At 42.2% G+C, this 15,690-nt stretch overlaps 1 protein-coding gene across 3 annotated transcripts in view; it reads left to right on the plus strand.

The window, feature by feature from the left end:
• The window catches only part of STK32B (serine/threonine kinase 32B), a 412,340-nt gene that overhangs the window by 256,781 nt on the left and 139,869 nt on the right, over positions 1 to 15,690 (plus strand). For all 3 annotated transcript variants that reach the window (XM_003898462.5, XM_009206514.4, XM_017958564.3), the window contains one exon: positions 4,177 to 4,350. In XM_003898462.5, coding sequence (XP_003898511.1) covers positions 4,177 to 4,350 — 174 coding nt within the window. The remainder of the gene's footprint in view (positions 1 to 4,176; positions 4,351 to 15,690) is intronic.

Consider the following 15,690-nt stretch of genomic DNA (forward strand, 5'->3'; position numbering starts at 1 on the left):
TTTAACATTTTATCATGAGATGGCAGCAGTTCAGTCACATTTTCAGGTTCTACTTCTGATTCTAGTTCTTCTGCTACTTTTACCATATCTGCAGTGCCTTCCTCCACTGAAGTCTCGAACCCACGACTTCATCCATGAGGGTTAGAATCCACTTCTTCCAAACTCCTGTTAATGTTGGTATTTTGACCTTTTCTCATGAATCACGAATGTTCTTAATGACATCTAGAATGGTGAATCCTTTCCAGAAGATTTTCAATTTACTTTCCCCTGATCCATCAAAGGAATCACTATCTATGGCAGTTATAGTCTTACAAAATGTATTTCTTAAATATTGAATCTCAAAGGTCAAAGTTATTCCTTCATCCATTAGCTGCAGGATGGATGTTGTTTTATCATGAAAACAACATTAATCTGTACATCTCCATCTGAGCTCTTGGGTGACTAACAGTGGTAATATTTTGAAAGGAATTTTTTTTTCGAGAAGTAGGTCTCAACATTGGGCTTAAAATATTTGGTAAATTTTGCTGTAAACTGGTGTGCTGTCATCTGGGGTTTTTTATTCTACTTACAGAGCACAGGCAGAATAGATTTAGCATAATTCTTAAGGGTCCTGGTATTTTCAAAATGGTAAATGAGCATTGACTTCAACTTGAAGTGACCAGCTGCTGAAACAAGAGAGCCTCCCTAACAAGAGAGCCTGCCTTTGAACCTTTGAAGCCAGGCATTGACTTCTCCTCTCCAGCTATGAAAGTCCTAAATGGCATCTACTTCCAATATAAAGCTATTTGCTATTTTTTTTCTGCTTTGCAAATCTCCTGTTTGGTGTATTCACCTTCACCAATGATCTGAGCTAGATCATCTGGGTAACTTGCTGCAGCTTCTCCATCAACACCTGCTGCTTCACCTTGTGCTTTTATGTTCTGGAGATGGCTTCTTTTCTTAAACCTCATGAACCAACGTTTGCTAGCTTCCAGCTCTTTTTCTACAACTCCCTCACCTCTCTCAGCCTTTACAGAATTGAAGAGAGTTAAGGCCTTGCTCTGGATTAGGATTTGGCTTAAGGGAATGTTGTAGCTGATTTGATCTTCTATCTAGATCACTAAAATTTCCTCCATATCAGCAATAAGGCTGTTTGGCTTTCATGTCTTACATGCGTACATTGGAGTAGCAATTTTTATTTCCTTCAATAACATTTCCTTTGCATTTATAACTTGGCTAACTTTATGGCGTAAGAGTCTAGCTTTCAGCCTATCTTGGCATTTGGCATGTCTTTCTCATTAGGCTTAATCATTTCTAATATTTGATGTAAAGTGAGAGATGTGTGATTCTTCCATTCACTTGAATACTTAGAGGCCTTTGTAGAGTTATTAACTGGCCTAATTTCAATGTCATTATGCCTCAGGGAATAGAAAGGCCCAAGGAGAAAGTGAGAGATGGGAAACTACTGGTCAGTGGAGCATGAGAACACATCCAACATTTATCCATGAAGCTTTGGGTGCTATACGGATGCCATTTGCAGTGCTTCAAAACAATTGTAATAGTGACATCAAAGACCATTTATCATCGATCACTATAGCAGATATAATACTGTTTGAAATATTGCAAGAATTACCAAAAGGTGACACAGAGATACAAATTGAGCAGGCGCTATTGGAAAATTGACACTGATAGACTTACTGGAGGCAGGGTTGCCACAAACCTTTAATTTGTAAGAAAGTGAAGTACAGTAAAACAAGGTAGTCCTGTGCTTCCCAGCGAGACTGTGTCACTTACACGCTCCTCTTTGTTGAGGGGGAGGAGCATGAATGAAGGTTATACTGGCCCTGAAACGGATCTAAAGTCCAGCTGGTGGCCGGGCTCAGTGGCACATGCCTATAATCCCAGCACTTTGGGAAGCCAAGAGTGAGAGTGAGAATAATAATTAATAATATCAACAGTAATAAAAGCTTTCTGGGCAAACAAAAATATTCTCACTGAAACTTCTAGAAATAGTGCCTTGAAATTATGATAGAAATATTGGGAATGTCTGGGCAGCAGTGAGGCTTTGGGCTGCCCCTGGGTACTCTGGGTGCCTCTGCCCAGAAAGGCAGAAGGGCCTCTCAGCACAGAACAGCCTAGGAGAAAGACGGCAGCTTCAGCCCTGCCCCCTCCACCCTCGCAGCACTTCCTGTGAGTCTCTGACCGTACACACTTCATTCCATCTCTGAGGTTTGTTCCGGTCTCTAATTCCATGAGGAGCAGGGACTGTATCTTACTCCACTCCTGCTCATCCATGTCACCACGGTGACTCCCAAAGGTGGCCCTCCGCTGTTTGTGCAGGTTGTGGGTACTAGGCCATGATCCAGCCTCCCGCCATGGGTCACACTGTTTCCCTCTCTGTCTGAGTCACACATCCTGTGTGTTCCTGACCCGGTAAACCCCTTATGGGCAAAGACTTTCCCAATTCCTCCTGCCCACCTTCGCTTCCTGGAGCACTGGCCTCCTCCCTTCCCACACTCCCCCGCACCCTGGAAAGACTCCTAGAACGCCCACCCGTGCATTGTCAGTGACTGTCTGCCCGGTCCCTCCCAGGGCACTGTGCACTCCTCCAGGGCGAAGACAGTTTCTTTGTCCCAGTGTCTCCAGCACATAGCCCAATGCCTATCAGACAGTAGGTGTTCCGTAAGCACCTGGTAAATTCATGATCTGGGGACACAATAAATAGCCACCTTCCTTGCCTTAATTCTGAACCATTATAAACAATGGGTAAGACACACACAGAGGATAGATATGACTTGTGTCCAGCCATCTCCTCTCACCTGGACCCCAATCTCTGTAATAGGAGCTGAAGGGGATTAGAGGTCCTTCCAACCCTGGAATTCCCTGTCCTGTAAGCATGCGGTTCTGTTGCCTGTCCTGGGACCAAATCATACATCAGGCTCCCTCCCCAGGGCTGCACACCCAGGATACTGGAACACAGTGGGGGTGCATTACAGCAACATCCCAACAGTGTATGGTCATCAGGGCACTGCAGCGAGTGAGAGCCAGGGGATTTGGGTTCTTGTCCCCACACCTACACTGACTCACCAAGTCCCTTCTTCCCTCTGGGCCTCAGTTTCCTGTTCTGTTAAGTGAGGGGAAGGACCTAACTGATTCGGACTAATATCTAAGGATCTAAGACACAGATCTAAGCTTCCATGATTATATTCTGCAATTCTGTGATTATGTTACATGATTCCATTATTATACCCCATGAATCTACAAGGAACTTGACAACATTTTGTGATGTGATGCTATCCTACAATTGTTTAACAACAGTCTCAGATTCTATATGTTGGCTCTTCAGTCCTTAGAAAGCCCAAGTGCATTTTTTAAAAATGAATTTGGTACTGTATCAATTTTCTACTGTTTCAAAAACAAAACAAAATACCACCCTAAAACTTAATGGTGTAAAAACACCACCATTTAATCATCTCATGTTTTGTGGGGTAACTGGGCTCAGCTGGACTGTTCTTCTGCTCCACATGCTGTCTGGGGCTGCAGTGGAATATCGAAATTGCTCAAGGCGGCTGACTTGTGTGGCGGGCAGTGGCTCTGGCTGTCACTGGGAACTCAGCTGGGGATTCGGTTTTCCTTCTTTTGTCCTCTTCATGTGGCTTGGATCTGGCTGGGTTCCAAGAGGCAAGAATTAGAAACTGCCCGTTCCCTTAAGGCCTAGACTTGGATGTCCCATAACACCACTGCGTTCAAGAGCTGCAGAAACAAGCTCCATGTGGGGAGCAGCATGCATGTGCAGGGAATGGAGGGAGTGTTTGGGAGGGGAGTGTGGCTTTGGAGGCTAGCTCCTGCAAACAACTGACACCATCTCATTAAAGCACCTGCTAAAACAGATGAAGAAACATGCTGGAGTCCTGTCGTAGTTAAACTGTCATCTGTCTGCCAGAGCCTGGGAACTAATGCTGGGTACTCCTGCTTGCCTTTGCTATGTAAGAAGTGAGGAAACCCCAACAAATGTGGAGGCAGCCTGAGAATTAAAAGCCTTTGCCCCTTCCCTTGCACTCCCATAGCACCATGACTCAGGCAACTCAGTGCCTGTCTCTGAGCCTCAGTTTGCTCTTCTGTAAAATGGGGGCATTGGTCTTGAGGGTGCTGAAGGTGCCTCCACCCCTAATGTTCTCTGTCCCTCTGTGCTCCTAGGTACTCCTTCCAGGACGAGGAGGACATGTTCATGGTGGTGGACCTGCTCCTGGGAGGAGACCTGCGCTACCATCTGCAGCAGAATGTGCATTTCACAGAGGGGACTGTGAAACTCTACATCTGTGAGCTGGCACTGGCCCTGGAGTATCTTCAGAGGTACCACATCATCCACAGGTAACTGGGCTGCTGGCGGGATGCCTGGGACAGAGGCACCATGGGCTAGGGTGTCATGAGCAGTCTGCGGTAGTGGGGGGAGAATTTTGTCCTTGACATGGTTTAAAAGTGGTAGTGCATCAGGGGGAAAAAAACAGAACACTTTTCTTCCTATTTTTTTTAATGTTCTTTACAACCAGCACGTACACCTCCCATCCTGTACCCGTACACTACTACTTCGAGACATAACTGGTGGCTGGCCTTATCTTCTCTGCTCCAGTATGCCTGGGGAAGCTGGAACATTCTGTCCCCCTTGTCTCAAGTCAGAAGAGTTATAGTAGCATTATTATACTAGTGAGTTGTGAGTATGAGGGATTCTACTCTCTTTTTTTCCGTACTTAGAAATCAGTGCTGTGCATTGTGGAGGATTTCTTTCTCTTGGGAAGCCTCAGTGCTGGCTCTGGGCTTTGCATAAAAGCTCTGAGTTTCTGCAGCCTCCTCAGGGACCTTGCTTCTCCCTGCTATGCACAGCAGTGCCGTGTCCTACACAGGTGAGCAAAGTGACTTTGTCTGCAGAAGCTGGAACTCAATGAAAGGCTTTGGAAAGTGATGGTGTCATTCATAACTCTTCTCACTGACCCCAGAAGAGGCAGCTGGTGTGAGGGGCTCCAAACTGGTTTACCCATGGTCTTGCACTGTGCTTAAGTTGATCTCCTTGTAACTTAACTAATTTTGGAAGATTTGGAAAAGATGAGGACTTGAACTTCTAGGTAAAGATGACAGATTAAGCACATATGTCTACGTTTTACCCTTCTTAAACTCCATTAAATGACAGTAAGGAATATTTTAAAAGTGATAAAGTTATGAAGATAGGGAACACTGGAAGGGGGCCTCAGTGAAAACAGTGGGGAAAGGTGGAAAGAAAGATGTAAAGTGATCGATGACTTAGGATACCAGAAACTGAATTTAATGTTGCTGCTGAGAGTGTCAAGAACTAATAGATACTAAAGAATTCCCCCAAAGCTCAGGAATTGGCAGCACCTGGTTATCTATGGGATGGGGGCAGTTGGTGAAAAGAGGCTATAATAAGGTGAATTGTTGAAAACTTCTTAAGTAGTGTTGAGAAACACAGACCTGTTTCCCAACTCTACAGAGCTGGGTGGTTGCCTGCTTCCTTACCCAAAAGGAAAACTAAAGGTGAGTCTGCTAATGAGGGTAAAATGGAGAGTGTCCGGGCTAAGTGACATCAAGCCTGCCTGGGTTGGGATACTGTACTAACAATGGCAAGATTATCCGAACATACATGTACTGCATACTGAAATGACAGCACCCTCCCCCCCCCACACAACTGAGATCAAAGAATGGTGCCTTTATGCCTTCATCGGTTACGCAGGGAACTCAAGTGATTTCAATGGAAATGTGACTGAGCCCAAAGGAAAGAGATTGTGCCAACAAAGGTTTTCCAGGACACCTTAGAGTATAGGGTATAGTAAACAAGCGCCATTCATTCATTATCAGCTCCCAATTAAGTTAATGACAGCATGGGATTATCAGACATCCAAGGAAATCATCTAACTTGAACATCAAGATCCAAACAACAAAATGGAAAAAAAAAAAAGCTTAGGCTAAACAGCGACTCTGGAAACATCAGAATAACTGATCAGTATTTTCAGAGGATAAAAGAAGAATTTTGCATGTGTGAAACAAGAAATAGCAGTTTTTTTTAAAATTCAGGGAACAAACATCAGAGCTCTTATCAAAATTGTAAAAGTAGAAATTTAAAGAATTCAAAATATATGTTGGAAGATAAAGTCTTTATACTTTTCTATAAAGTAGAGTAAAAAGGCAAAGAAAAAATATGAGAGAAAACATAACAAAGTTAAAGAATCTACAGATTTCAACACAAGTAATAATAAAGACAAAACATAAAGGAAGAAATCATCAATGAAACGATTAAGGAACCATCTCCCAGACCTGAAATACATGATTTTCCATATTGAGAGAGCCTACCAAGGGCACAGAGTAATGGCTAGAAACAGACACATACCAAAACAAATGTCAGATCTGATCAGCTTCCAGAGAAGAGCCACAGGTCATAGAGGCTGAAGAATCAGGATAGTTTCAAATTTCTTTTGTTTTTGTTTTTGTTTTCTGTTTCTTGAGACAGAGTTTTGCTGTCATTCAGGCTGGGGTGCACTGGTACGATCGTGGCTCACTGCAGCCTCAGCCTTCTGGTCTCAAGTGATCCTCCCACCTTGCCCTCCTAAGTAGCTGGGACCACAAGTGCACACCACCATCCCTGACCAATTTTGGGGGGTATTTTTTTTGTAAAAACAGGTTTTCAGCACGTTGCCCAGGGTGGTCTCAAACTGCTGAGCTCAAGCAATCCACCCACCTTGGCCTCTCAAAGTGCTAGGATTACAGGTGTGAGCCACAGCACCCAGCCAGTTTTGAGTTTCTTAAATGCTCAAAGGCAGTGCAGACCTGCTACTCAACCATGTGTGAGGGTATACATTTTCCCCGGTTCCAGGTTTCAAAAAGCGGTCCTCCCATATACCTTTTCTCCAGTACTAGGAAAATGAGATGGACTCCAAAATGAATGAATGAATCAAAGAGGACAAAGAAATGGAATACAGAAAGCTGGAATTCCAGCAAATCAGGTAGACATAGGAAATCTCCAGGATGATGCTGAAGGGGTGTCAGTTGTGCCTCACATGTATGCCATGACCAGTTCTGATTAGTGTGGATCAGAGACCCTGGGAGAGACTTATTCAGGAAAAGTGAACTGATAGAATTCCTGATGCACCTGGCCTTGAGAGATTTATTTAGCTAGCTGGTAAAGAATCTGAAGTGGAGTTATGAGAGGTTCGGGGAAAAAAAACTCAGTAAAAATAACATCATTAATTTTAGGGAAGGAAAATGTTGCACAGGACAACATCTGCATAGAGTACAGCTTACTAAATGGGTCAACCCTGGATATAATACCTAGTCCTATCACCTAAACCCTGAAAATCTAACCAAAAACTCAATGATACTCCATTGAGAAACTGGGGAAATGGGAAGGATGACTGAGTCTCCTGGGATTAGAGAAAGACAGCTAAATCTTTATCTTCCCTAGTAGGAAGTCCAGTCTCCAGGGAGAGCCTGGAGTTAAAAAGTGAAGGAGTCATTAGAAGTCTGTCATTTAGAGATAAGGAGTTAGATACCAAAATTATAACCTGGAAGAGATGAGTGGATAGAGGATAAATGGGGGAGAAAGTGATAGGATTAATGCTATTGTGACAAAATGTGTTTGTAACAGAAAGTGATAGGGATTGTTGTAACAAAACTTGCAAAACGATTGGCTCTTTGAACTATTTGCATATAACTTTGATACAAATAACAGTAGCAAACGCAGCAAAATGAAAAGGAGGAGAAGGAGAATAGTAGTAGTAAAGATACTGTTCAGCGTAATACACAACTGTTCATTCACTCAGTCATTCACTAGCTTTTGAATGAATGCAGGCATTCTGGTTCTGGAATCTGTGCTTGTCAGTGTGATGCTGTACTTCCTAAAGAAGGTCACACCATGGTAGAGTATGCTTCTGTTCCTTGATGGGGCTTCTTTGAAAGTGCTGAAAGAGTTCTTTACAGATCAGTTGTATATGTGTCATTCATGAATTACTGTAGCCGTTCATGAACTAGAGTGCAATAGATAGATGATCCATGTGTCCAAATTCCCTGAGACACTAAGTCATGTGGACATTGGTGAGATAAATGCCAGTGTTCCAGAGCTGAGCCAGGGATGAACAAGGCAGGAAATGGAACCATTGCATGACAGCATGGCTGGCTGGAGCCATTTCATTATGATTCACCAGATTTCAGAAAAAGTTTTAAGTCATTCTCAAATATTCCTCTGGTAGAGGTCATCTGCTCTTAGATTCCAGATCTACCCTGGGGAAAAGGAGCTGTCCGGTAATTTATGGGAATGTTTTAAAGTTTACTAAGCAAATATGTAATGATTAATTTTCTATGTCAATTCGACTGGGCTAAAGGATGCCCAGAGAGCTGGTAAAACACTACTTCTGAGTGTGTCTGTGAGGATGCTTCCAAAGGAGATCAGCATTTGAATAAGTGAACTGCATGAAGCAGATGGCCCTCCCCAATGTGGTGGGCATCAGCGATTCCTCGGAGGGCCTGAATAGAATGAAAAATTGGAGCCATTCACTCTTCCTACTTGAGCTGAATCATCCGTCTTCTCCTGTCTTCAGTCATCACTGTTCCAGGTTTTTGGGCTCTCAGGCTTAGACTGGGACTTAACTCACAGCCTCCAAATTCTCAGGCCTTCATGCTTGAACTGAATGACACCGCTTGCTATCCTGGGTCTCCAGCTTGCAGATGCAGATCCCAGGACTTCTCAGCCTCCAAAACCACAGGAGCCGATTCCCATAATAAATCTCTGTTATATATGTTTATCTATATTCCATTTCTTTTGTTTTTCTCGGAGAACGCTGACTACTGCAGTTGAATTACCTTCCCAATTCTAAAATTATAAACTTGGCAAGGCTTTGAATCAGTCTTTTTTACCCCCTTCCATATGGTTCCTAAATCCCCCTTTCAATGTGTGTATGTGTAGATTTGAAACTATGTATCTGAACACAACCATGTGTAAGGATGTATGGAAATGCTGTGCGATGTTTTGCATTAATTCAACAGCTAAATTGTTGAATCCTCCACTGCGTCTGTACCAGACACTTTCAATGCCATATTTATACCCTCAGATGAGTGTTGCTTCTTTCAAAGTAGCCACACTTGGAAGTGGAGGAATTATCCCACAAATGCAAGCCTGGGTTGGATTGCCAAGGATATTTATCTTCCATCTTATTGGACTTAGATGGGCTACCAAACTCTGCTCAACTTTTTGGACCTCGATTTTCTAATCTGAAAAATGCTCCTAATTAAACCTACTTCTTGGGCTGTTATGCAAATTTTATGAGAAAATGTTCATAAAGAATTTATCTGTGCCTGGCTTCTTTTAGATGCCTCATTCTTATTTCCTCTGTCTGGGGGAACTGGACTTGAAATCTGATGTTCAATCTTTCCTATATACTCTGTGTGACAAAACTCCACCCTTTGAGGATGGTGTTATAGACCTTTAGAAAATAAAAGATATTTTACGGCATAGCCCAGTGACTTTGATAGTGCCCAAGCAGGGAAATACCACTATCAGTCCCAAACAAATTGTTTTAAAGCAATGAGAAGATTTACTTTTCATAGCATTTGAATTGGCCCTTCATTCTTTAAATACCCATCTGGGCAAGGCTGTGTACCAGCTCCCAGGAAGAAAATGATGAATGGGACTCAACTTTCTGGGTAGAACAGGCACCCCCACAAATGATTGCAGCCAAGGCTGCTGACCATGACAGAACACTACACAGCACCAGTGGGAGCTTCAAGGAGGGGCGCCCAGCCAGCCTGAGTTGGGGAATGGGGCAGGGGCTGAGTTGGCAGAGAAGGCTTCCTCTGCCATACTCCGTCTGTGATTTGTGGGATAATTAGGAATTAGAACTGAGAAAAGGAATGCAGAAAGCACTGGGCAGAAGGGCCCAAACTTGAGAGGCCCCAGGTGGGTGGACCCTGTATTGCAAGGCTCAAGGGTGGTAGGGAGCACACCCTAACAGGCCCTGCTTTTCTCATTTATTGATGGGTTGAAGCTTGGGAGTGACATGGTCTAACTTGTCATTGAGAATAATCTTTCTGAAGGCCCTAGAAGTGCATCCCAAGATGGATCTTCATCCAAGGCAGGACTCCTTGGCTACGTATCCAGGGTATACAAAACTAAATAAATAACAGCAGTGACAATGAATCAAGTTTATTAAGCAATGAATCAAGTTTATTAAAATGTGTTGACACTACTTTAAACTATATACGTATACATATGTGTGTTTGCATATGTGTATATATGCACATGGGGTATATACATGTGTATGTACACACATCGTATATACAAATATTTATAAATACCCATACATATATAATACACACACTCACATACATGTACACACACAAATGTCTCATTTAATCCTTACAGCAATGAAATGAGCTAGGTAGTATAATGACCCCATTTTGCAGAGAGGTTGGGTGATTTGCCCCAGGACACACAGCTGGCAGGTCATGGAACCCTGGCTTTGAAACAAGGCGTTCAAACCCCAGATCTCAGGCTGATGACCACTGAGCATACAGCTCCCTTGTTCCAATTGCACTGAACTGTTTACAAAATGCTCATAGGAGTGAGTGCCTGCATATATTAACATACAAATGAGCACATATGGATTTCATCGACTCCTCACATCCGCCCCAGAGGAAGGCACTGTTCCCATGGTGTGGATGAGGCAGCAGACATTTCTGGGAGCTAAGCCTCTAACCCGGGGTCACACAGCTAGTTAGCAGTGGAATTGGAGCTTTTAACTAGAACATGACTTGTAGTCAAAGGCTCTCTGCACTACACCTTGTTGCCTCCCCAGATGCAAAAGCAAAGCTAAGGTTATGTCCTGTTCACAGTCGCATCAGCTAATTGTTCATAGATACCCAAAACAGGAACCAGATGCTCGCTTCTTCACGGAGTGTTCCTGACCACATTTTATCTAGCTAAGTTCTCACTTTATTCCTCACCACATACTTTCCCAAAGCACTTTGTCTACTTTCTTCCTGGCATGTAATCCTAATTGATAATGATTTAGGCAATAACTTACTTCTAGGCATCCAAGGAATAAATTTGCTATATTAGGCTGTTCTTGCATTGCTATAAAGAAATACATGAGACCGAGTAATTTATAAAGAAAAGAAGTTCATAAAGAAAAGAGGCTTAAGTAGCTCATGGTTCTGCGGGCTGCACAGGAAGCATGGTGCTGGCATCTGTTCAGTTTCTGGGGAGGCCTCAGGAAACTTGCAATCATGGTAGAAGGCAAAGGGGGAGCAGGCACATCACATGGCCAGAGCAGGAGCAAGGGAGAGAGGGGAGGTGCCATACACTTTTTAAAATATACTTTAAGTTCTAGGGTACATGTGCACAATGTGCAAGTTTGTTACATATGTATACATGTGCCATGTTGGTGTGCTGCACCCATTAACTCGTCATTTACATTAGGTATATCTCCTAATGCTATCCCTCCCCCTCTCCCCACCCTATAATAGGACCCAGTGTATGATGCCAACAGTCAGGAACAACAAGTGCTGGAGAGGATGTGGAGAAATAGGAACACTTTTACACTGTTGGTGGGAGTGTAAACTAGTTCAACCATTATGGAAGACAGTGTGGCGATTCCTCAAGGATCTAGAACTAGAAATACCATTTGACGCAGCCATCCCATTACTGGGTATATACCCAAAGGATTATAAATCATGCTACTATAAAAACACATGCACACATTTGTTTATTGCGGCACTATTCACAATAACAAAGACTTGGAACCAACCCAAATGTCCATCAGTGATAGACTGGATTAAGAAAATGTGGCACATATGCACCACGGAATACTATGCAGCCATAAAAAAGAATGAGTTCATGTCCTTTGTAGAGACATGGATGAAGCTGGAAACTATCATTCTGAGCAAACTGTCTCAAGGACAGAAAACCAAACACCGTATGTTCTCATTCATAGGTGGAAATTGAACAATGAGAACAGCCATACATTTTTAAACAAGCAGGTCTCCTGATAATTTCCTCACTATCAAAAGGACAGCACCAAGGAGATGGTGCTAAACCATTCATGAGAAATCTCTCCCCAGGATCCAGTCACTTCCCAGCAGGCCCCACCTCCAACATTGGAAATTACATATCAACATGGAATTTGGGCGGGGATGCACATCCAAACCATATCACCTGCCTAGTCTGTAAATTCTCTAAGGGCACACAATTTTTCTGCCTTGTTCATCTTCATATCTTCAACACCTAATATAATGCCTGGCACATAGTAAGTGCTTTAGAACTATTTGTTAAATCAGTGAAGAAATAATAAAGAAAGTAAGAGCCTACCTTACTTGAAGTTGCTTGACAATAGAAGTTCACATTTAATAAATCAATATCGATATCCTGAACTGCTTCCTAGAACTTTTCTAACCAAATATTCTTTGATATATGAGAAGCTAGCTCCTGAAAAGTTTGTGAGGGAGGGGTGCAAAGTAGCCTATCACACGTATGACATTCCTTTGAAGTCGTAGATATTATGTTAAAAATTTCTCTAAGTTTTGCATTCTGCTCTATGATGTAGTCATGATTCTTTTAATATACAAAGTAGTGCTTTAAGCTATGATTCATATGAAAATAGAGAAAATGAACAATGAAGGCTGTTCAGAGTCTCCACCATCCATAGGCAGTGCTGTTGCATTGCATCCATCAATTTGGGGAAGATGAGCTGATTTGAAGAGAACTCATGCCTCATGTGAAGTGCAGGACCCCGGTAATTCTCTCCTTTCTCTGGCCTCTTAAAAATCCAATTCAGAGTCACATAAATATGAAGCTATGAACAGCAACCATTTGTTCACTGTTTTGAACAGAGCACTGATCTAAATACTAATCAAAGTGGGTTTGGTACATTTTCAGGCTTTTTTTGGTGAAAATTTTTACCAGTAGGGTTACCTACATGAAATCGTGTCTGAAATGCCTGAAACCTATTGCGTAGTGTCTCTTACTATCTTGGGAAACATCTTCCAGTGAAGTCCAATGACCTATGATGCACTGTGTTTTTCTCCTGACCCTGAATTTGCATCCCATGTAAATTAACTAACAGTCTCAGTACTGATGACCCACTCACTTCATCAGACTCACGGTCTCTTTTTACAAGGGAGGAACCTTGACATGTATAAGAAAACCTTTGCCTTGGAGTTGCTGATTCCAGTCTTGGGAAAATATCTGCTTATTAAATGAAATATTTGTGAAGGCTTCTTTATTATTGAGTGAATTATGAATCTTATCTGAGTTTTTTCTTTTTTCCATTTTTTCTTTTTGGCAAACTTTGTCAGAGATCTTTTTCTTTTTTTTTGTCTTTTAATTATTAAGAGCAGTAATAGATTAATTCTGAAACACTCTCCAACACCTTTCTTTAGTTAAAACAGTATTATCTATGCAAGCATGCAAAGACACTTCACATTTCTCAAGGCCAAGTGCGGTGGCTCACACTTTGGGAGGCCAAGGCAGGAGGATCACTCAAACCCAGAAGTTCAAGACCAGCCTAGGCAACATGGCAAAATCCCCTCTCTACAAGACTACTTGGGAGGCTGAGATGGGAGGATCACCTGAGCCTGGGAGGTCGAAGCTGCAGTGAGCCATGATAGTGTTGCTGCACTCCAGCCTGGGCGACAGTTGAAAAAGATTAAATAATTAAAAATAACACTTAAAAAAAAGAAAAATGCTTCCTGTTTCTCTGCAAAATTACCTAAAAGATAAGTATAGAAATGCTAACTTTTATACAATTTATCATTTTTATCATCTTATTGAATTCAACAGGAACATTTTAAAGTAAATTCTTTTTTTTTTTTTTTTTTTTTTGCTATGACGGTGTAACTGGGTTTAAGCCCAGATCTTATTTTAAATAGATAATATGTGTACATATTATAAAATTTAAAAGATTCAAATGGTATCAATGAAAAATAAGTTATAATTCTCCCTTCTTTTTTTTTTTTTGCATTTTCATGAATTTACAGCAGATGCTTCAAACTCTGTCTTTAAATTCCTCGTTCCTGTTCCCATAGACCACTTAATTTTAAAATGTTAACACATTAAGGCAAATAAAGGATACACTAAAAGCACATGCATGTTTGAAATATGTTATTGGAAATTAGAAAAAAAAATTGTTTATGAGACATTAGACCATAATGACAACCAACATTTCTGAGCATTTTGCATGTGCCTGGTTCTGTGTTAAATGTTCTGCAGGTGTGAGTTCACCTAGTCCTATTAGTAGTCCCATTTTACAGGTGAGACCACTGTGTCTCATGGAGGGTGAATAACTCACCTAAGGGCAAACAGGAAATGACCACCCCAAGTCACCAAGCTTGAGAGCCTAAGCCCATACTGTCTCTAGTCTGATAACCTATGGTAATCAAGTTCTCCAACAACACGTATCCATAGAAGTGATCTGATATCCAAGCTTTCATGACGGAAACGTCACATGGATGACCCTCATGGAAAAATGAAATTCTTTTCTTTTGCTTGTGCGTGAAACTAAATATGTATTTTAAGTGACACTATTCAACGTCCTCCCTCCCTGAAGTTCTTGGCATTCCCTGTCATATTGTGGGACAGTGGTCTTTTCCCGTTGAGTTTGCATGAACTGACAGGAATATCATTTGTGTTCCTACATTGAAATGCTTGTGGGTGTATGGTTGTTATTTTCACATACGGATTTTGAGCTTGTGCCTCCTGAGTTCTGGAAGGCAAACTATCTTGACTCCTGATATTTTGGCAAAATTTTCTGTGTCTGTCTTAGAAAACTAATTGCAGGATGAGGCTGGGGTAGTGGCTCCCATTTGCGAATACTACCTTACTGAGAAATCAAGTGTGTTTAAGCTGTGGGGACAAGAATTATACCAAGTAGCAAGTATGATCAGGCTTCTGGTCCCATGACCTTTTTGGCAAAGGCTCATGACTCATTTAATAGCAGTGTACGTGAAGAAGATTCCAGGTTTTCCCAAACAGTGGCTTTAGTGGCTTAAATTGGGCCTTGGGCAGTATCCTGCCCTCTCTGGGTCCAAGTCTGGGTTCCTTCTGATGAGCAGTGGAGTTTGTAAACAAACAAACCCAAACCTCTGACTTAGTTCCCAAAATAATGGGACATAGGAGCAAGACTGTGAAGTGGACAAAACCCAGATTGCATAACTGACGCAGGGAGGGATTGGGGTTACCCTTTGTGTAGACAGGGTCCAGGCCTGGCCACTCACCACTGTAAAGAGTAGTGCTAAGAGCCTTTACATGTTGTTCTAGCTCAGAGACCATGGGTAAGTCAATGACTGCTCTGGACATGATTTTGCTACTCCATTAACAAGGAGGAGTGCTCACCTCCCACAGAGTTGTTGAGGGATTGAATAAACTGAATTGAGTGTCAGTCACTGCCTTAGTCGATTTTCACACTGTAATAAAGAAATATCCAAGACTCAATAATTTATAAAGAAAGAAGGTTTAATTGACTCACGGTTCTTCATGGCTGGGTAGGCCTTAGGAAACTTACAATCATGGTGGAAGGGGAAGCAAGCATGTCTTACATGGTGGCAAGTGAGAGAGAGCGCATGTGAAGGAGGAACTGTCAAACACTTATAAAACCATCAGATCCTGTGAGAACTCACGCACTATCATGAGAACAGCATGAGGGAAACTGCCCCTATGAT

Source organism: Papio anubis, chromosome 3 (assembly GCF_008728515.1).
Source record: "Papio anubis isolate 15944 chromosome 3, Panubis1.0, whole genome shotgun sequence".
In the NCBI taxonomy this organism is placed as follows: Eukaryota; Metazoa; Chordata; class Mammalia; order Primates; family Cercopithecidae; genus Papio; species Papio anubis.